Source organism: Eublepharis macularius, chromosome 1 (assembly GCF_028583425.1).
Source record: "Eublepharis macularius isolate TG4126 chromosome 1, MPM_Emac_v1.0, whole genome shotgun sequence".
Taxonomy (NCBI): domain Eukaryota; kingdom Metazoa; phylum Chordata; class Lepidosauria; order Squamata; family Eublepharidae; genus Eublepharis; species Eublepharis macularius.
In genome coordinates, this window is record NC_072790.1 from 171,479,507 (window position 1) to 171,501,547 (window position 22,041).

General features: G+C 44.4%; 1 protein-coding gene across 4 annotated transcripts in view; it reads right to left on the reverse strand.

Moving 5' to 3' along the window:
- Positions 1 to 20,809, reverse strand: part of BTBD9 (BTB domain containing 9) — a 372,408-nt gene extending 351,599 nt beyond the window's left edge. For all 4 annotated transcript variants that reach the window (XR_008596899.1, XR_008596900.1, XM_054978182.1 and 1 more), the window contains exons 1-2: positions 20,770 to 20,809; positions 4,084 to 4,295 (exon numbers count right to left, since the gene is read on the reverse strand). Coding sequence is in view for 2 of the 4 variants with exons in the window: in XM_054978182.1 (XP_054834157.1) it covers positions 4,084 to 4,268 (185 nt within the window). In the remaining 2 variants the exon portion in view is untranslated. The remainder of the gene's footprint in view (positions 1 to 4,083; positions 4,296 to 20,769) is intronic.
- Between the last annotated feature and the right edge of the window lie 1,232 nt (positions 20,810 to 22,041).

The window sequence follows — 22,041 nt, forward strand, 5'->3', positions numbered from 1 at the left end:
AAATCCAGAGTCAGGGACACTTGGGCGAATACATTTTCTGCCGAACTACCGACCAGGAGCCAGTCATCCAGGTACGGAAATATTCGACAGCCCTGCAGGCTCAGATGGGCCACCACCACGGCTATACACTTTGTAAACACCCTAGGGGCAGTAGCCAAACCAAAGGGCAAAACCCGGTACTGATAAATTTTGCTATCATAAGTAAACCGTAAGTACTTCTTGTGTTCTGGAAAAATGGAGATATGGAAGTAAGTGTCCTTCAGGTCAAGGACAGCAAACCAGGAATGCGGAGGCAAAAGGGTCAGAACCATCTGTAAGGTGACCATTTTGAACTTTCGAACTCTTATTAGCTTATTAAGGGCCCTTAGGTCTAGAATGGGCCTAAGACCACCATCCTTCTTTCCCACCAAAAACAGGTTAGAATAAAAACCGAAGGGGGTGGGATCATGGGGCACCTCTTCAATTGCACCCTTCTGAAGTAGGGCGGCCAATTCAGCCAAGATCTCCGCATGTGGAGGCCCCGAAGAAAAGACAGGGAGACGTAGGTAAGGTAAACTCACAAACTCAATTTTATAACCAACATGAACAACATCAGAAACCCAAACATCGGAACCAATGGTCAGCCACTCCCTCCAAAAAGCACTAAGACTGAACCCAAACATGGGTTCAGGTCCCTGTAATTGTCAGAATTGTTTCTGAGAGTGGGGAACTTCCTTAGCCTGTTGCTGTTGGGAACCAGGCTTGGAGCGGTGACCTTGTCTGCACCTTGAAAAGGACTGTTGAGGACTCTGGTAATTCCTCTGGGACTGGTAAGAATACCCCTGATAAGGTTGGTACCAATATGATCTGCCTCGATGGGAAGACCTGAAGTAAGGCCTCGAAGGCTGCTGAGGGGCCTGGTGCAGAACGCCGTAGGACCGTGCTGTAAGATGATCTTCTCATAAAAAAGTAAGGCCCCTTCAAAGGGTAAGTCCTCCACTCTATTCCTTGTCTCAGGCGGGAGAGCAGTTGTGCAGAGCCACGCAAACCGTCGCAAGACCACTACAGAAAGCAAGGAACATGCAGACGTATCAGACAAACTCCTGCTCGTATTGATCTGATGCCTCGAAAGGCGGGTGGCCTCCTCTTGGATGACTCGCAGGAGGGTCTGCTGATCTTCAGGGAGCTTGGGGAGGAAAGCTGCCACCTTCTTCCACAAGAAGAGCTGGTAGGCCGACATCATAGCCGCATAGTTGGCCACTTTGATGGCGAAAGCAGCAGAGGTGTACAATTTTCTCCCCATGTTATCGATCTTCCTACTGTCTTTGTCAGTAGGGGCTGACATGGAACCTTGTTTACCTCTTGCCTGCATCTCCTCAGTAACCAAGGACGAAGGAGGTGGATGGATCGACAGGAAAGGATGGTTATCATCTTTGGTGCGATAGAGGCCTTCCACTTTCCGATTAGTGGCGGGGATAGAAGCCAGCTTAACATTGAGCTTCTTCCACAAATCCACAAAACCGTCGATCAGTGGGAAAGCTACAGAAGGCGTGGAGCCCGAGTAGATGTGCTGATAAATCTTATCAATAAACTTCGATTCCGTGGAAGTCATCTCCAGGTCTAACGCTTTTGCCATCCGCGGGAGCAACTCGTAGTAGGCCCTGAAGTCGTCCATGGGAGACGGTTCTTCCACCGGACCAATCTCAGCAACAGGAGAATCTGAAGGAGGAGACTCACAATATCTTGGTCGGCTCCGATGGTAGCTAGCCTCGGAAAGATGCGGGGTTCCGCGGGAATCAACATACGACCGGATCCTAAAGGAAGGCAAGAGCGATTCCCATCGATACGAACGATCCGATCGGAGCGGGCTATCCTCCAGGTAGTATGAGGCTGCCCGTCCCTCACTGCTGTGGCGCTCCCTCGATCGGCTCCGAGTAGGGTATGGGCTGTAATGACGGCCCGATCCACTCCGATAACTACGACCTGATCTAATGGACCCGGATTCATGGGAGGTCGATCATGGTCGTCCCGTCGGAGTTGGTGGTTTCTCGATTGGGGGGTCTTCCTGCAACGAAATCACCGGAGTCGGAACCAGGGCATCGGAGTCCTTACGCCTCTTTTCCGGTGGGTCGGAACCGATCGCACCCGAAGGGACCGATAACGGGGAGGAGATCAATTGCTCCAAGACCGCCTTGTCTCGTTTAGAAGAATGCTTTCTCTTCTTCTTCTTCCTGTCGAGGTCGGCCGAGGCGGTTGGTTCCCCAGTTGCCGTCTCCGAAGCGGCCGCACCCAATGAAGGCGGAGGCATTGGTCTCGACACCGATGGTGTTTGGCTCTGAGATCCAGCCCGATCTAAGGCTGGAGCGGCAGAGGACGTCGAGAGCGGACGAGTCCGAGGGACCTTCGGAACCGATGGTGCTGGTTCCGACGCGCTCCGAGTCGAGGAGGTGGAACGATCTCTCAGTCCAGAGGCAGAATGGCTCGGGGAAGGTACGGCGCGAGGGGTCTTTGAGCTCGCGGTTTCGACCGGCCAAGGGGTAGATCTGGACGCGGCAGATGGAGGTGCCTTCGCCAGAGGATCCACAACCGCCATAGCCAGTTTGGTGTAGTGGTTAAGAGCACGGGACTCTAATCTGGAGAGCCGGGTTGATTCCCCACTCCTCCACAAAGCCAGCTGGGTGACCTTGGGGGAGTCACAGTTCTCTTGAGCTCTCTTAGCCCCATCCACCTCACAGGGTGATTGTTGTGGGGTAATAACAACACTTTGTAAACCGCTCTGAGTGGGCATTAAGTTGTCCTGAAGGGCAGTATATAAATCGAATGTTATTATTATTATTATAGCACGTTGCCAAAGTGAAGCGTGCAAATGGTCCGCTCTCTCCGCCCTGGCCTTTGAAGTAAAGGCGCGGCAATGTTTGCAGGCCTGAGTATTATGAGTCTCCCCGAGACAATAAAGACAATTTGAATGGCCGTCTGACCTGGTCATCTTTCGATTACAGGCGACGCACCGCTTGAAAAGGGCAGTATCCGACATCGCGAAAGAGTAGAAGAGCCAAAAACCTCATCTATCGGCAGCGAAAAGGAAACTGAGGGTATGTGTGGGGCGCTCCGCCTTCTATAGTCCATTTAGGCGGGAAGATGGCCGCGCATGCGCGTTGGAAGGCGAGAGCGCCCCCTGGTGGTATTGAGCTATAAAAATCTCCGGTATCGGCAGGCCTGCGCGTGCGCAGTCCCATGTGGGACTGCACAGGAAGACCGTGGATGAATCTATACTTAAAATGTGGAGCTACAGGCAGCTTTGGCAGGAAGGGGAGGAGACGTCTGCTGAGTCCATAAGCTACCACCCTTATCTTTGTCTAAACGTCTGCCCTTAACATCACTACTGAGCAACAATACACGCAAAATGTTAAGATGCAGCATTTCCATGCACAGAAAGTGGAAAGCAGAGGAGGGGAGAGAATATACTTCTGAAAAGTGTGGGGGGAAAGATAACTTCTATTACAGCTAACTTCTTAACCAAGTGTCTAATGCGAAGATAGCAAAAAGGATGCACTCACATATAAGGATAGGTTTCAGCATACTCCATTGGCATGCAGAATATATTAGTCTGGGAATGAAAAAGAACACCCCCTCCTCCACCACCTTAACATGAGGCCTGTGCATGCGTATTGCTCTTGGACTATTTAGAGCAATTGATTTAATTAAATGGGAAAAACAAAACTGGGGAGGGGGATGTGGTTTAGGATAAAGAAGCCTCTAAAAGCTTAGGTAAATGAAGAAATTCGGGGACAGAATTTCCAAAATGATTTATCTCCTCACCTCTTACCTGAGCCACCAACTTGTACCTCATTAAAGCAACTAATATATGTATTTCATTTCTGATTTAATTTTTCATAGAGATGAACACAGGCATATGTGTAACATTCTGAACTTTAGTCTACTCCGAACATATAAAATTTCCGGTAACTGTTTAATGAAGGTCAAAATATGACAGCATAACATAGCACAAAGTGAAAACACTATGATTTAATAGAAAGCATTTATATCACTTTGTTTCTTAGTAACTCTCAGAGAACATCCAATAGAAAGCCTGAAAAATCTCACCTGAAATACTGACATCTCGCTGCCAGAATCACTCTGTGTGCAGGAAAACGTTTCTTTTCTACTATAAAGGTAACATCGCTGTACTCCTCCCCATTCATGAGAACACCAACATGATCAGACAGAATGTGAACATGGTCAATTTCCCCTACTGCTGTGTAAGGCCGCAGAGGGTGACTGTTACTCATCTCGTAGGAGAAAAGTATATTCTACACCTGTAAGAATAGAGCATAAGAAATTAAAGAGATACACATTTTTTAAAGTTTATTAACAAATTATAAATGAAATCACATTTTTATTCAATTAAAGACTAATGCATTTTGCTAAAAGAAAGTCCCAGCTTACTAAAAGCAGATGTCAGAAAAATGCTGCCAATCCAAGCATTCAAATAAGCCCTTATAAAACAAATTAGAAGAAAATCATTAGTTCACAGGGTTTCTACATAGCCAGCCAATTCACTAATTATAATGCCCTGAACAAGTTAAATTGATTTCGTAGCCAGGGCAGATCAATTAAGATCCATATAGCAGTGCTCAAATTAAATATTGAAATCTACACCAAGAGTTTTCATCCATAATTAGCTAGAATATAAGTATTTATGACCTATTCTCACAGGAGTCTGACTAACTCTCCAAAACTGAGATCAGAGTGATTTTCAATTATTAATATAGGAAGCCTTTTCAAAGAATCATGTTTTATAAGGCAGAGATACTAATAAGTCCTTGAAAAGCTCTACTGGGAAAGTCTCTGTACCCAATATGCTTTCAGACTGAAGAAGCTTTTATGGAAAAATAAACCTTCTGCTCTCTACTCACAAAGCCTAAAAGATGTCTCAAGGGGCAAAGTGGCATTTTCAAAACATATGCTTTAGTCATTTCATTCTGTTTGCAATACCCACGTGGTGCATAATTTGAAACTATTTTTTGAACATCAACTTGCACTTTGAGGATAAAATTCCAAGCATATTTAAATAAAATTTATACTTTCAGATGAGAACTTTTTTATCTAAGGAGTCCAAAACCCTAGAACACCCCTTTTGATTCTCTCAGTATATATGTTTGCTGTATTTTCAAACTGAAGTAAGTATACTTCACAAAAAAGTAGTTTGAGCTCTTCACATAGATGACTTCAAAATGGCACTGAGGATTGGTAAAAGCAACTTGAGACAAACCTAAAATGCCATCCTTTCAGGCATGAAGTATCAAGATATAGAAACAGGCCCCATGAGTTTATCTGGCACCATGGATAAGATTTTAATTTGCTCATGTGAACAGTAGCCAAGTAAATACACAAGCTTTATTAGCTCACAAAAAGGTCTTATACAAACAGGGCATGAATTACAACTCTTTGGACTTTATGCACATACAAACAACTCCGTGCGTTAGTCCTGAATACATCTTCACTTGTAAGAGTAATAGGCAAAACAGCAACAAGAATAATTTAAAAAACATACATACAACATGTGAAATCTCATGCGTATTTATTTTCAAATGATGCAAAATGAGAAAATACATGCATTTTTAAAATCCAGAGTTTAGACCTTCTTGCAAACTTTAGTGTTTCCAGACCTACAAAAGCCTATCACCCCCCCCACACACACACACACACAGACACCCGCCAACATGCACACACCTTTTTAAACAGTCTTTGGTATGGGATTCTGCCTACTTCCATGGTCAGTAGAAACAGAAACTGACTGCAAGAACCAGTGTGGTAAAATGGACAGAAAGCCAGACAGGGACTGAGGGTTCAGCTCTTCACTTATGCCACCTGTTCGCTCAGTCGACTCTACCTCACAATTGTTTTGGTAATAGGAAAACCCTACAAACTCTGTATTAAGCTACTGTATGGAACACGATCAGATAAAAGTCTAATTTAGAAGAAAATACCTAGATGTCTCTTCAGCTACCCCCTTCTTCAATGAGACAACTCATGGACTCCAACTGTGTCATGTGAATAAAACACAGGGATGGACTGGGAAAATTTCTAGTGTTCTGCTCCCGGGTGGGGGGGGGGGGGCACTGGCGGCCTGAAACAATCAGAGCCAAGTGTAGAATTCTCTAGTGGGCAAGCCTATATTGATTGTTATTGGCACAGAGGCCCAAGTCCAAGTGGAGTAGCCCCCGTGGCTCTGCCAGGACCACAAGGTACGGTTGCTAACCTCCAGATGAATCACAACTGACCTCCAAGTAGGGTTGCCAAATAGTTTCAACAAAAATACTGGACACAATTGATGAAAACTTGTTGATCCACCCCCCAAAACACACGAGCATGTGCAATAAAAAAAGGACAACAAGACATTTTTCTCCAGACACTTGGCAACCCTAATTAGGATCTACCCATAGTACTACTATACCATACTTTGCTCCAATTTAATAATACAAATACATACAGGAATTTCAAAGCACCCTGTGTCCAGATCAGTTCCTAAAAACTGGGGATTGTGCTGTGAAAGATTTATCTTTCTGGGACTGAACTGAAAGAAAATATAGCAAAAGAAACAAAAGACTCTGTAATGGAAATAATACCCCAAAAATTAAGTTGGGACGAAGAAGACTTGGACCATCCCTCTTATAAACTGCCCCTTCAAACTGTCTTAAAGCTGTAGAAAGCACCTTTCAGTGTCAGTTCCAAAGACAGGAAGAGATATAACACTGTAAACCTAAGAACACTTTCCTTTGGGTACTTCTGAGTAGACCTGCTAAGGATTGCTTCCTGCAGTCTCTGTTCTCACTCTCATTCAGGATGGAGGCATTTTTTTCTTTGGGAAAATGTTGGCTGCTACTGTTAAGAGAATATAGGGAAACAGAATGGGTCCCAATTGGCAAAGGTGTCAAACAAGGATGTATACTATCTCCCTAACTGTTCAAACTCTATGCAGAGCATATCATAAGGAAAGTTGGATGAGTTTAGAAGAAGCTGGAGTAAAAATTGGGGGAAGGGACATTAACAATTTGAGATAATGCAAATGACACCATGTTATTGGTAAAAAATAGTGAAAGCTTGAAACGACTACTGATGAAGGTTAAAGGAGAAAGCACCAGGATTGCAGCTGAACATCAAGAAGACAATGAGGAAATTAAAATTGTTCAAGATTTTATTTTTCTTTTTTTTTATAAATGATTTTTATTGGATTTTATAGTGGAGGAAAGGGTTACAACAAGACAAAAAGGTTTCAATAGCAGATTTGTGTACAAGACACATATCCATCCATCCATCCATCCATAATTACAGCAAGACATTACATACCCAGTTAACGCCCCTTCTACCTTCAAGCTTCCCTTTTAATCTCTGCAATCATTATTTACATTCTATGCTTTCTTATCCACTTTACTCTATTTCTTAATTCATTTCTAATAATTCTTTCCTTTATATATATTATGCATAAATCAATTTCCAATCCCTTACATTTTAACCAAAATTGTTAATCCTTTAATAATTCCAAGAGTAGGAGAGAAAAATAGAAAAGTAGAGAGTAAAAGCAGAAAGATAAATGATTCTTATTATATATCAATATAGGGGAAAGGAACATTTTTATACCAGTTTTCCCTCATTCTCTCCTCTATTTTATCCCAGCCATCTTCACTTATAAATTGGAATTTTCATAACTGTGAGGTTGGGAAGACCAAATAAGTGTTTGGCATAAACACTAATTTATATTCTAGAGAGGGTAGGTCTTTCATCTGTTTTATCCAAGCCATCTACATTTATATATTTGAATTTTCATAATAGTAAGACTGGGAAGAACAGGTAAGTATTTGGCTTAAGCACTAGTTTATATTCTAAAGAAAATAGCTAAAGTCTAGGAAGGATTAAAGAATTCCAAAGACCCAATTATCACATTATCACCAATCCATTAACAGTAAATATACAAAATCTAACATGTTACAGAACATCTAAACTTTCAGTAAGTCTGTATTACATATCATTAAGCATAGAGAGGGAGCCTAAATCATAATCAATATTTTTCCCTCTTTCTCCCTTTCAAACAAGAAACAAAAAGAGAAGACAAAAAGCTCCTCGACCCCCCCTCTCTCTCTTATCCCTTAACAGTATAACAGGTTAGAGCAACAGATAGATATAAAAGGTTAAGCCTAAATTATTGGATCACAATCTGGATTTCATTCTCGTTTTTTCTTCTTCCTCCCTGTAAAATGGTACATCAAGTCTTTTTCCCATCTGCACCCCCAAAGACGACTCTTCTTATCTTCTAACCAGTTCTGGAAGGGGTTAGTAAAAATAGTGTTAGGTCTCTGTTTATTCTTTTTCTTTAAGATACATTGCATTCTTTTCTCCTCATTCAGAAACGGTACGCTGAGCTTCTTCTTCATGGGTTTGCTTCGTTGCCCCTCCCTCTTTCTTGTTTATGCCTTGTCTTTTTACAGAGACGTACTGATGTGTTCCTCCATTTTGCAGGCTAAACTTTTCCTCATTCCGTTCTAGTTTTCTTTCAGCTAGGTCTGCCCCTTTAGAAATTTCTTCTGCCTTATCTTTTATAGTGTTTTTATCCATTTCCACTCCAAATAGCATATCTGCTTTAGTTATTAATTCAGTCATCAATTTAGCAATTTCTTGCAAGTTGGAAAATACTTCTTCTAGGAAAGCCATTTCAAAGTTACTTACTAGTCCAAACTCTTGTGAAAGTGGTAGAAAGCTTTGCTTTTATTTATATTTTCAAAGGATTTATTGTTTTCCAGCCAGCTGCTGAGAGAGTTTTCTTTGCAATCAATCTTCCGTGCTTTCCTCCTTCCTCCCAGCCTTCGCCCGGGCAACCACCTTGCAATCAAGCTGGTTAGCCCTCGTAAAGTCATAAAACAATATTCTTACTTGATGGGAAGTCTTGTAGGGTCACAATGCTCCATCTTCCAGTTGTCTTTATTCGTCTTATCAGGAATCTGCTTTGTTTTTGCTTCAATTCATTTTCACTTGTCGGACTTTCAGCTTTTGTAGCTTCGTAGCCATGTTGGCTACTCCCATGGTCCTTGCTTTTCAAACCGGTGTGGGGGCTTCCCGGGGATTACCAGTCCCCTTGAGCTCCTCCACCTTGTTCCAGCCTGCCCCCCCTCTCCGTGGGGGGGACTTGGGGGCCCAAATTCTCGAGTCCCAAGGAACCAGGAAGCTCATGGCAGAGAGCTCATAACTCAGCTGCCATGCCTTCGCTACTCCATCCCGGAAGTCGTTCAAGATTTTCTATTCCTCAGCTCAATCATCAGCCCAAAGGGAGAGTGCAACCATGAAATCACAATTTTGAGACTTCGAAGAGCAGCCATGAGGAACTAGAAAAGATGTTTAAAGAAAAGGATGTCTCTCTGGGGATCAAACTCAAAATAATCCAAACTATGGTATTCCTCATTACTATGTATGGACGTGAAAGCTGGGCAATGAAGAAAGCTGACAGGAAGAAAACTGATTCATCTGAAATGTGGTGCTGAAGGAGAGTTTTGCAGATACCATGGATGGCCAAAAAGATAAATACGCGGGTTCTAGATCACATCAGGCATGAATTCTCTTTAAAAGCTAAAATGACAAAACTGAGGCTACTGTACTTTGGTCACATCATGAGAAGTCGAAACTTTCTAGAAAAGTCAATAGTATTAGGAAAAGTGGAAGGCAGTAGGAAAAGAGGAAGAACCAAAACAAGAGGCTTGTCTCAATAAAAGAAGCCACGTCCTCCAATTTGCAAGATCTGAACAAGCCTGTTAATGATGGGACGGTTTGAAGGCCTTTCATTCATAGGGCCGCCATAGATTGGAGGCGACTTGATGTCACATAACACATATACACAGGTTGTTTAGCTACAGAGTCTGCCAGTCATCACCACAGGAAAGAAGATTTTATAACAAAATATTTTTTATCATGGCAGTAATTTTTTAGTAAGATAAATTATGTAGGCTGGCTATTGTGTGTGTGGGGGGGGATTAAGAATGACAACTGGTTCCTGCTAAAGTTGTCGTCTACTCAGTGTAGAGAAAAAAGATGACCTATGATTCCCAGCCAACAGACAAGATAGCTGAGGTACCTGGGCCAAACAGGTTATTATCCCTGGTCCATACCATCACCTTTCTCTCCTCCTTAAAATAAGTGAACTCTTCATTAGGTTGGAACTGGATTAGGAACCAGAACTAGACAGACTTGTTGAGAGTGATAAAACTCAGTTTCTTCGTTAAGATGCAAAACAAACTTTTTTTAAAGTGGAAAACTCAGCAGAGATCCTAATAATTTCTAATCAGATAAAATAGACTAATACCATGTCATATATAGCAAACCACTTTCCAATGAAGAAACACTGCAGAGTACATGTGCTACCAGTTTTTCAGTCTTAAAAAGAATTATGATAAACTTACATTTATAGTTTAGTACAACAGTTAACATCTTTCAAATTAACCTCTATGAAGAGTTCCTTTCTCTGCTCCAGATTCCAGTTCCCACAAAGTTCAGTGTAGAGAATTCCTATTCATGAAAAGTTCTATTTTAAATGTGCAAAAGCAACTGGAGCCCATCAGAAGGATAAGCACAGACATCAATGCTGTAGCCTTTTAAGGTTTCCTTATGTATTTTGCAGCTTCCCTTCCAATTCCACCCCCTTCTCCCAGCAATTAACACTTTCACACACAACACCCTTTGGGTGTGATGGAGTGTCATCTACCATCCTGGAAGCTATTAAGCAAAACCAAGCCTGTACCCATTTATTAGGGAGAACTTTCAAGAATTAGTCTCTTACAGGGAGAAAGAATTAGTCTCTTACAGGGAGAAACAATCCACAAGCCACATTTTGCCTGGCGACTGCCATAAAATACAAATCAGGGTGCCTACTGCAAACAACTTCAAAGTTTCTCTTTTCTGGTTTTTTTTTTCCTGGCACTTAAGTTCTTTGGTAAACTCTCCTCAAGAACAGGAGGGGCTCCTCGGAGGCTGCTGTCAATCTCTTTAAGCCTAAAGCTTTGAATGTGAGCAGCCTCTCAGCCCATCCTCTTTCTCCAGACCATAAAGAGAGGGGGGAAGCTTTAACAACTGCGTGGACAAATAGCAAGTGGAAAGGCAGAGAAAAGGGGCTGAGCAAAGAGAGAGAAAAAAACTGGAGAAAAGGAGGAGGAGGAAGCCAGCTGGAGCACTAAAGCTAAGGGGGAGAAGCGTTGCTAATTTTTGTTTGCTTTCCCATGAATTCATAATACAGTAGAGGCTGCTACTGATTGGACAGCACTTTTGCATTTAAAACATCCTGAAAGAAAACAGGTAGAGCCTCTCCAGAAGGATCCACAGAGAAAGCAACTTGTGGGATTTGTCGCCAAGGGAAGCTGCATCACGCAGAAAAAGAGAAAGGGAGCTCCCTCCAGCTTACTGCCTTTTCTTATGCAACTTGCCCAAGGGGGAAGGAGGCTTGCAGCATGTGGCTGGAAGCTCAGCCAGGGCCGTAGCCAGGGCAGGTGCTGCCATTAGGCCAACTAGGCAGCTGCCTAGGGCGCAAACCTCAGAGGGGCGCAGAACTGAAAAAATGCAACTGACAATGTATATTTTTTATTTTAAGATAAATACCACAACCATGCTATGGAATATAATTATAAAGACTTATAAAAGTTTTCTATATACTGCACACCCTATCACTTGCAAAAGTTCCATTGGCACAAGCCACTGTGGTCTGCCTCCTGGCGTTACAAGTTGGCAAACAGGGCTAATGGGCAGGCAGCAGTGGGAAAGAAAACCTATTGAGCACCTCTCCCCCAAAAGAGTAGGGGGAATGGTCCTCTCAGCAGACAATCATGAAGCTCAAAAGCTCACCCTAATATATTTAACAAGATATTTCCCAACAGGTTAAAAAAAATCCAGAAAACTGTACCATAAATGGTCTAGTTGGCGTAATTAAGGTGGAAAAGATTTTCCACTTCACAAGCTAATTGAATCCACCCTAAAAGTGTGGGGGGATTATCTTGCATAAGGGCCCTGTCCAACAGTCTGGGATTCATGCCCTGTTTGAACAGAATTATTTTGGTGGACTCCTCACACCTTGGACATTTGGCGGCCAGCTGTCGGAATTTTGTAACATAGTCTCTAGCAATTGTATATATTGTATATATTGTTCTTTGAATAACAACAGTATGGTATGGCTTTGGGTAGGCAGTATGAGATCATTAACTCTCAAAAAAGGCAAACTATGAATTATATCATCCTGTTTTGAGATAACGTTAGCTCTCATTGCTGCATCTCAAAATAGTCTAGGAGACTCAAAGTTATCCCAGAAGATTCAATCAACTTGAGAGGAACAAGCCTCACTGAAACTATTCCTTTTTCACTCTCCATAAAGTCAACTAAAAGAAGAAAGCAAACAAAATAAGAGTCTCTCTATATGTGTTCTTCACGTGTCGGGAGACCCAATGTTAGCCAGGAAGCATAGTTTTAAATGACGGAGATGGTGGAAATAGCTCTGGAGGGGATGGATTCTCTCACAGCCCTCCACCACTTATGGCGTCTCCCCTTCCAGAGTCTTTGCCCTGCCAAGGCTCAGTTAATTCAAAGTTTTAAGAAGCGAGGGTGACAGGGTAAAAGCTCCAGAAGGGGAGACAGTCTGGCACACCAGAGGCAGTGGAGGGCTGTGAGAGCATCTGTCTCCACCAGAGCAATCTCCACCGGCTGTCTTTCAAAACTAATCTTCCTGGATAACATTGCATCTCCCAACACTTGACGGACACATGCCCTGGCGTCTTGTGTAGAGAGACTATGTAACTGCAGAGAAAAAGTAACTCCTCATCAAGAACAACATAATTCTCCCTCCCATTGTCTCACAACAAGCATGAGAAGGATAGGGAGTAGAAGCCACTCCATTGTGCCAGCTAGGAGAAAAGATAGGGAAATAGTTTCCAATGTTGCAAAGAAAACTTTTGAGCAACTTGAGGAAGCAAGAAGAGAGATGGAAAACAAAAAGAAACCACTTCATATAGCAAACTGTACCGCAGCAACACCAAGAGGAGAGCCAGAATTGAAAATACTAAAATCTCCACAGCTATTCTGTTGTGTTGGAAAGAAATGGGTGGAAAGACAGCTTCATGGCTGCAAGAAATGGGAGGAAAGTAGGGCAATTCTGCTGTAGCAATGTGCAAAGCATACTTGCTGCAGAGGAGCAAGTGCAGAGAAAAAATACCTCTCCATTAAGAACTTTCCAACAGCTCCCACATCTTCTGTAAAGCTATATGAATGGTCTACTTACAAGTCAGCAATAATAACCCATGGAACTCAGCGACTATGGCTTCTGTAGATGAAGCTAAATTAATAAATGGGGAGGGGGCAGCAGAAGGAGGACTAATACTCGAGATACAATTGTGGTAAAGTTTTCCAAGATCCTCAAGTCCACTAGCTGATCTGTTACACCAGCAGCAAAGCCAGACATGAAGGGTCACATGACATGAGTTCAGAGCTGGATCTAGAGGGGGGGCAGGGGGGTAGTCTGCCCCCAGCGCCGCCAGGGAGGGGGCGCCAGAAGCAGCTCCCAGAGCGTGCAGGCGGCAGCATGGGCAGCCGCGCTGCCTTTTGCTTGCCCCACGGGACAGGGGGCGACTGGTTTGCCGCGCACCCCCTGTTCTGCAGGGCAGGAAAAGGGCAGCGCGGCCGCCCATGCCACTCACTTGCCCCGCAGGAGAGAGGGCAGCCAGCCGCCCCCTGTCCCGCGGGGCAGGCGCATGGAGCGGGCAGCCTCGCAGCCCCCCGCACTGCCTTTTGCTTGCTCCGCAGGACAAAGGGAGCGCGGCAAGCCGGTTACCCCCTGTCCCATGGGGCAGGTGAAAGACAGCGTGGGGGGCTGCAAAGCCGACCGCGCCATTCGCTTCTGAAGCGAATGGTGCAGGCAGCTTCTCAGCCCCCCACGCTGCCTCCGGCACGCAGCGTGATGACATCATCAAAATGATGTCATCACGCTGCATCAGGAGCGTGCGTGTGCTGTGCGCGCGCGCGAGGGCCGGCAGGCGTTGCCCCGGGCGCCGGGAGCGCTAGATCCGGCCCTGCATGAGTTAACATACTATAACCTCACTATTGCTCAACTCACGATTGGCTAGCTTCATTCCCATGCAGCATGCTCTACCCTAAACCCAACTGTCTCTTGGTCTTGTTTGGCTTGGACTAAGTGGGTTTGTGTTAACTACTGTCCCGGCTTATCCCTAGACTGATCTTAAACTTGTTTAGAACATATAGTCATTTTCCAGCTGATAAAAAATGCTCAGTTCTGCAAACATTGGCAGTAGTGGCTACAAAGCTGTAGCATCATCATATCCTCTTAAAGCGTCAAGCAGCATGGAGTACTGCTGTTTTCAGAAGCATTGTGAGGCACACATGCTTTTTTGGCATCCATGGCATAAGAGTTATGAGCCAAATCACTGAGAAGTCAGTTTGTGCCATTATGTTCTATCATTCTGTTTTGTTGTTGTTATTATTATTGCTTTTAATTTTGATGTTCAAATTGTATTCATTATAATATTGCACAGCAGAGAAGCAACACATAACCGGCTTCCTTTGATATAATGGCTCACATCTTTAACAACGAGAACCTCAGGGCAGACAACTTGGCTTGAAAAATATAATACTTAACTAAAAGTTTTTCTGTTTCTTGTCCCTCTAGGTCCAGAACTGTCCCAGTCTGGCTTAGAACAGTTTATATGTAGGCCCATCACTCCTGCAGCTTGCTGGCAAACAAATACAGCTGTTTTCTTCCTGCCATTGAACATAGGGATCCCAGGTTCCTGTCAGTGGTTTGCCTGCCTGCCCGCTGGCAGGGCCGGATCTAGCGCTCCCGGCGCAATGCCTGCCGGCCCTCGCGCGCGCGCACAGCACGCACATGCTCCTGACGCAGCGTGATGATGTCATTTTGATGATGTCATCACGCTGCGTGCCGGAGGCAGCGTGGGGGGCTGAGAAGCTGCCTGCGCCATTTGCTTCAGAAGCGAATGGCGCGGTCGGCTTTGCAGCCCCCCACGCTGTCTTTCACCTGCCCCATGGGACAGGGGGTAACCGGCTTGCCGTGCGCCCTCTGTCCTGCGGAGCAAGCAAAAGGCAGTGCGGGGGGCTGCGAGGCTGCCCGTGCCATGCGCCTGCCCCGTGGGACAGGGGGCAGCCGGCAAACCAGCCGCCGCGTCCCGCGGGGCCAGCAAAAGGCAGCACGGCTGCCCATGCTGCCGCCTGCACGCTCTGGGAGCTGCTTCCGGCGCCCCCTCCCTGGCGGCGCCGGGGGCAGACTACCCCCCTGCCCCCCTCTAGATCCGGCCCTGCCCGCTGGTCACAAGCAGGCACTCCAGGCAAAAGTGCAGTGCACATGGGCTCCCAGCAGACACGACCATGTCACTTCCAGAAGTGATGTCATCGCACCAGCTGCAGGAGTGTTCTCACACTTCCCTTGGGGCCACTTTTGGCCCTCAAGGAGCTGATTATCAAAGAATTGGCCCCGTGCAAAGCGTGGGAGCACTCCTGTGGCCAGCACTATGATGTCAATTCCAGAATTGACATCATTGCATTGTCACTGCACACGTGAGGATCAACATCCCAGTGAATACTGGGTCCCTCTCTCCCGCTGAGAGGGTATAGGGTTCTGGCAACCCTATATGGATAACTGCTGCTTGCACTGAGGCCTTCAGGCTAATCTCTTTTATAATAAAACGGCAGAACTATGTCAAAATTCAGAGCAAGAGATCAACAAAGAGTTGGTATGAGAAAGCTCATTTTCATAACTAAAAGTAAATTATTTAGCATTATTGACACAATGATTAACAATCCATAAAGCTTCTGCAGCCCAAACACTGGTTGTTGTGAGTTCTTTATTAAGAAGCAGCACACGAGGCCTCACAATAATTTAGTGCACTGGCATAAATCTGTATGTGGTTCACATCTGAATTACTAGCAACCACTTACCTCTATCATCTCCCTCATTATATGGCTGGGGTCCCTGATGTGGTACTTGTGGGCACAACTGTGCCCACCAACACCTTTTCCAGTGCACACAAAGTGATTTTAGAAAGTGGGTGGAGCCAGGTGAGGCTTTTACAAAACATGGCTTCTCATTGCCCACTGAAGTATTGATTGGCTGTGGAGATTTTTCAAACATTGCTTTGAATGTTTGCTATTTGCAAAGTTGCTATTTTTACCAGGTTTTTAAAAGAAAGCACAACAACGTAAAAGAAAGCACAACAACGTAAATTTGGGCTGCACCCACACTTCAATGTATACTGCACTATCATAGCAATGGTTTGCAGTGGTATTGTTTTGCCCATATAGAAAAACCCAATGGTGAATGACTATCATAGTGCATCAAAAATGTAACATTCAACAGCATGTGGATGCTACCTGTGTCAAATCACAGATACACTTAATACCTTTGACTTTTAATTTGGTTTATAAATCCCATCAAATAAAAACTATAGCCAATCTAGGCAAATACATATTAACAACTTAAAAGGAAGGGCAAGAGAAAAGTACTCATGTAATAGTTTCTAGCAAACATCCAGAACAGTTTTCAATTCATGGGTCGTGTCTCACCCGCTAGTTAAGTCATGAGCCCGTATAGGGCCATATTATTTTTGCTACTTTTTCAAAGGACCAAATCCTAGTGGACATGTGTACAGAGCAAAGCCACCATACCTTCTACTGCTCTTTGTATGTACAGAGAAGGCCAACGATACAAGGTCATTCAACAGCATACTTCTTATCCTCAGATCTCTTGGTCTGCTGTCCACAAACCTGCCCTTAACAGTACTGATACTGTCTGCTCCTCTTCCTGTCACATGATTTTCTAGATTATACTTGGAACTCAGCAGGTCCCATAATTCATCCCAGAGATTTGTCTGTCCCCCTCTGTTGCTGTCTTCCGCCAGCAGGTGAAGAATTGTTTTGGTGTACTCCCAATGTTATTGGCCCTGCTCCCTGTTTTCAGCGTTGTGTGTTTTAAGTGTGCATGTGTATTTATTGAATTACATACTAACAGCCAAGTGGCCTTAATCCAGGGATACTTAAATTTGGAGATTGGAGCCATGAACGGACAAGACAGATCTTCCTACAAACCTGAATAATGGTCCTAATTTTGTAGCAAATATGGAATCTTAAAAAAAAATCAACGGGTTTAAATAAACCCAAAATGATAAAAGCAGCACTATAGCTTTAACCAGATTCTCTCCATGGCTGTTGGTAGGCAACCATAACAATTTAGCCAGTATTCCAGGCTTGGTTTCTGTCAGGAAAAGACAAGGGAGAAGGCAGGACCCTTTCCAGGGCTCTTTTGGCCTTTGAGGGAGGACTTATTGAGGTCAGGCATAGAAGTAACTACCAGGAAACTTCATACCATGCTACTGGCTTGACTCACCAAGTCCCTATTGCTTGCTGCTGTTCAATAGCACCCCACCCCACCCCACCGCCAGTGTAGCGTAGTGGTTAGTTTCAGAGTAGGATCTGGGAGTCCCAGGTTCGAATCACCACAACTGTGGAAGCTCACTGGGAGACTTCGATCCAGTCAACCTAACCTACCTGTCAGGGCTGTTGTGAGGATAATACGGAGGCAAGGAGAATGAATGATGTAAGGTGCTTTTGGTCCCCATTGTAGAGAAAGGAGCATATAAATGAAGTAAATTAATAAATATAGATGAAGATGGAGGACACAACCTTTTTCATATTGCTGCCATCAGAGGATAAGCAGCACCTAGAAACATCCTTCCTCCTGAACAGCTATAAGAATAGAGGCACCCAAAGTCATCAATTCAACTGGTAAGGGGTCTAATAAGCAGTATGTACTGCAAGCAAAAACCTTGGTTCAAAAGTTTAATCACCTATTTGCTCTGGATGATTCCTGTCAGGCTTGATCAGGAGGTACAAACTAAAGAAACCAGGGAATGCAGTTAGAAGTAATGAATAATCAGTCTATATTGTGCAAAATGCAAAGTGCAGTATTAATTATAAATATTTCATGCAATTAATAAATCCAATAAATATATTCAAGACATGCAATACATGTTCCATCTCCAGTGTCTGTCTATTTCATTTCCAAAATTCAAAGGGTCTAATGAGCAGTCTAATCAAGTGGAGTATAGGAGGGCGCATGAACGATGGATAAAGATGACTTTGTGCTAAGTGATCCCCAGTCCAAGTATGACCGTTTCTCTGACTGTCCACTTGAGTGCATTGGAATTAGGAGTGCAGATGACCAGTGATCCACTAGAAATACTGCCCAGGAAGAAAACGTTGTGCAAAACGGGAGCTGGAAAATCTTGCTTGCATCATCCCGTCGGCAGACAGCCCCTTGGCACCCTTTTTCCATACTTGGACTGGGGATCACTTAGCACAAAGTCATCTTTATCCATTGTTCATGCGCCCTCCTCTACTCCACTTGATCAGACTGCTCATTAGACCCTTTGAATTTTGGAAATGAAATAGACAGACACTGGAGATGGAACATGTATTGCATGTCTTGAATATATTTATTGGATTTATTTATTGCATGAAATATTTATAATTAATACTGCACTTTGCATTTTGCACAATATAGACTGATTATTCATTACTTCTAACTGCATTCCCCGGTTTCTTTAGTTTGTGCTTCCTGGTTAACCAGGGGAACTCCCTGTTGTTGTTTTTGATCAGGAGGTAAGCATGTTCTTTAAAGGGTCTGAGCTACCCACGTTACATTTTTTACCCTTCTGACAAGATGTACACCCAGCGTTTTTTCTGAGACCTAGCAGACAAGTAAATAGCCTTAGAGAATCTTTGCTTCCATTAATATTTTAATAATAAATCATTATTTACATCTAATACTCATTTAAAATACATGACAATATATTTCATTGATTTTACATAGATAATTAACACAAAGAACTTACTTATTTATTTAAAACATTTATGCCACATTTCCATCCAACTTAGGGACTCCTAAGGCAGCAAATAATCAAAACACTGTTAAAATACAGATAAATATAAATAAATATTTTACACAATTAAACAAAACAAAAAAACTTAAACACAGAGACATACAAACCTGGAGGAAGGCCAATGGAAATAAAAATTAGTGAGGGAATGCCAAACAAAACACAAAAGCCTTCACCTACTGACAGAAGACAACACTAGAGAGTTCCAGAGTTTGGGTGCCACAACCAAGGAATTGTTTCTTGGGTTCCATCTGTCTAGCCTCAAGATGGCGGGGGCACACAGAGCAGGACCTCTGAAAATGGTTTGTTCAATTACATGATTCAATTAAATATTTTTTACCAAAAGCAAGGTGGTCACAAGACGAGGAACATCTTCCAAGAAGACACCCCGTAGCAATTCAGAATATTCATTTTTATAAATTGTCAGACTTTCCCATAACAATGACTAGCTATCCCACTTGATAGGGCCTACAATCTTATTTAATAGTTGTACAAAATCATTCATACACTTGTATGCACTAAAATTATACAAATGTTTTCTTAATACATTCTTGGTACTTCCAGCCATAGCTTTGAGTATCAGAAGTAGATATTACACTCTCTCATACAAGTAGTTATTTGGTAGCCCTTTGAACTAGCACACTTCATGCAACTCACACAGTAGCTGAGCTTAGTTATGACCACTGCACAACTCACCCAAATAACTCACTATCAAGATTGGGAAACTTAACTAGGTCCAACAACAGTGACCACTTTACTTGTCTGGACACTCTGCTACTGTGTGACTTTGGCAACTGGGCCAGGCCTGGCAGCAGCCCCCCAGCTCACCTCCAGATGGCATGCATATCACCCAGGCCCAGCAACAGCTACCAATGCTATTCTTCCCAAGTGACCCAGCACCATGGAACTCACCTGAGCCCGGGGCAGCCACTACACAGCTTACATGGGACAATTTGCTATCAGCCAACTCACATGTCAGGCCCTGCAGCAGTCACCACATGGGATGATCTGGCTACTTGCTACCATGCAACTTGACCAGTCCTGGCAGCAGCCAGTATGCAACATACCCAGGTGACTTGCTACCACACAACTGGCAGCAGCCTCCACACAAGATGCCCAGGCAACTATCGCACAACACGTGCAAATCAACCAGGCCTAATGGTGGCTACCACGTGACTCTCCCGGGCAAGCTGCCACCACCTGACTTCCATAACAATAAATGATTTTTAAGGTACCACTGGGCTTCTGTTTTTATTTCACAGCTTAGAAGGACTTTGCCGGGTACCCATGATAGCTAAACTGACCATGGGAAGGGGTGAATGAAAGCCGAGGAGTGGAGAAGTAGAAGAAGCAACTGAAACTTTAATTCAAAGAAAAGTTCCAAAGCCCGACAGCAGCCACTGCTACAGGGGCAAGGGTTGAAAAGGAGCGACAGAATCCCGCGGTTTTGCTTTCTCCTTGTAGACTGGGCACGCCTACTCACCAGCTGCAGGAGGACGGCAGCGTCAGCCCCTCCTCTGCGCGCTGCCAGACCACCGAGGGCCGTTAGATCAAGCAGGCGCTGCGGCCGCCTGAGAAGGCCCCTTCCCACTAACCCCGAAAGAGAGACTCACGCACACGTGACCAAGAAGCGACCGCGACGGGCAGACCCCCACCCCAGAGACGCATTACGGGCGAGGGCTGGCCGGGGGCGGCGCTTCAGGCTCGAAGACAGTCGCCACAGCTGCCCCTCCCCCTTCCCTAACCAGCCCGCTTCCCTGCAAACGAAGCGGCCAAAGACCACTCCCCCCCACCCCCTCCAGACACTTACCAGCCGCAACGCTCCGGCACGACCCCCGCCCACTTCGCCGGCCGCCGTCTTCCTGCGTCGACTTGCGTGTTGACGTCACCTAGCAACCGCGTTCCCTGCTGCTCTGCGTGTTGACGTATCTAGTAACGGGGAGGGGGTTGGAACGGAAGCAGAGTTCTGGGTGACACGAAAGCAGAGCGCACCCGGCACGCGGGTAAGCCAGGAGGCGCAAACGGCCCTGCAAACAGGGCTTCCTCCCGTCGCGCCAGAGAGCGGCCTGGAGGAAAAGGAGGCGCTGCGTGTTTCTCCGTGGCAGCTGCACCGCCCCGAACCAGTGGTCCTCTTCGCTGGCCCGAGCTCGACGCAGCCGGAGTGGTGGAACATTGTGCGCAGAGATATAGGGCAAAACGCCGCGGTACCCATGCTCTTCATTGTCGGGCGCATCAAGCCGTTAGCGTGAAACCAGGTGCAGCCGTGGTCCATTTACACACTTTTGCAACGATTTTAGAGTAGATGTTCAGCCGTCATCGCAAGAAAGCTGAAAATCCAGACAAGTCAATAGGACAGGCCTTTCCCTTGGTTTGAAACGTGTTCAGTTGGGTGATAGTACAGACAATTTCCTGATTACTGAAACAGTTTACGTATGAGAAACAGTAAGGAGGTAAAGTTGACGACAAATCTCAAACTGACTGAAATGCTCTTTGGCGTTAGACATTTATAAACAGGCAGTAATAATGCTGGTGCCCTAGGTTTGAAAAGGAGGCTTTGTGATCATCAGTGAGTAATTTTGCCTGGTAAACTTTGTGTACCTGTCACTTTTAGGTGATAGTGTTTCTTTTGGCCTTCTGCAAACGATGTAAAACAGTCACTCAAGAGGCCTTTTTTACTCAGATAGGAGGGCTGTACTGTAAGGAAGTGGTCTCAGCAGGATGCATTAGTAGAGGGATAAGGACCATAGACTTTACTACTATGTGCTATCTGTTGCTTTGGGCACAATCCTACCAGATAGCTCTATATCATTAACCTAGCAGTCTTAGAATTGCTTATGTTCTGCTTCAGCATTTCTTCAACTCTATATTAGATTTTTGCAGGTTTTAGATTTTTGCAAATTTGCATTTATACACTATTACAAATTTGCAGTTATAGCCTCTATTACATTTACTAAAATGTCCTTGAAATTGACTGTACAAACTCACACTGTGTAAATCCGCCTTGAATCTCAGTGAGAAAGGTGGACTGTAAATAAGGTAAATAAATAAAAATTAATGCACAAAAGAAATGTGCATTTTTACT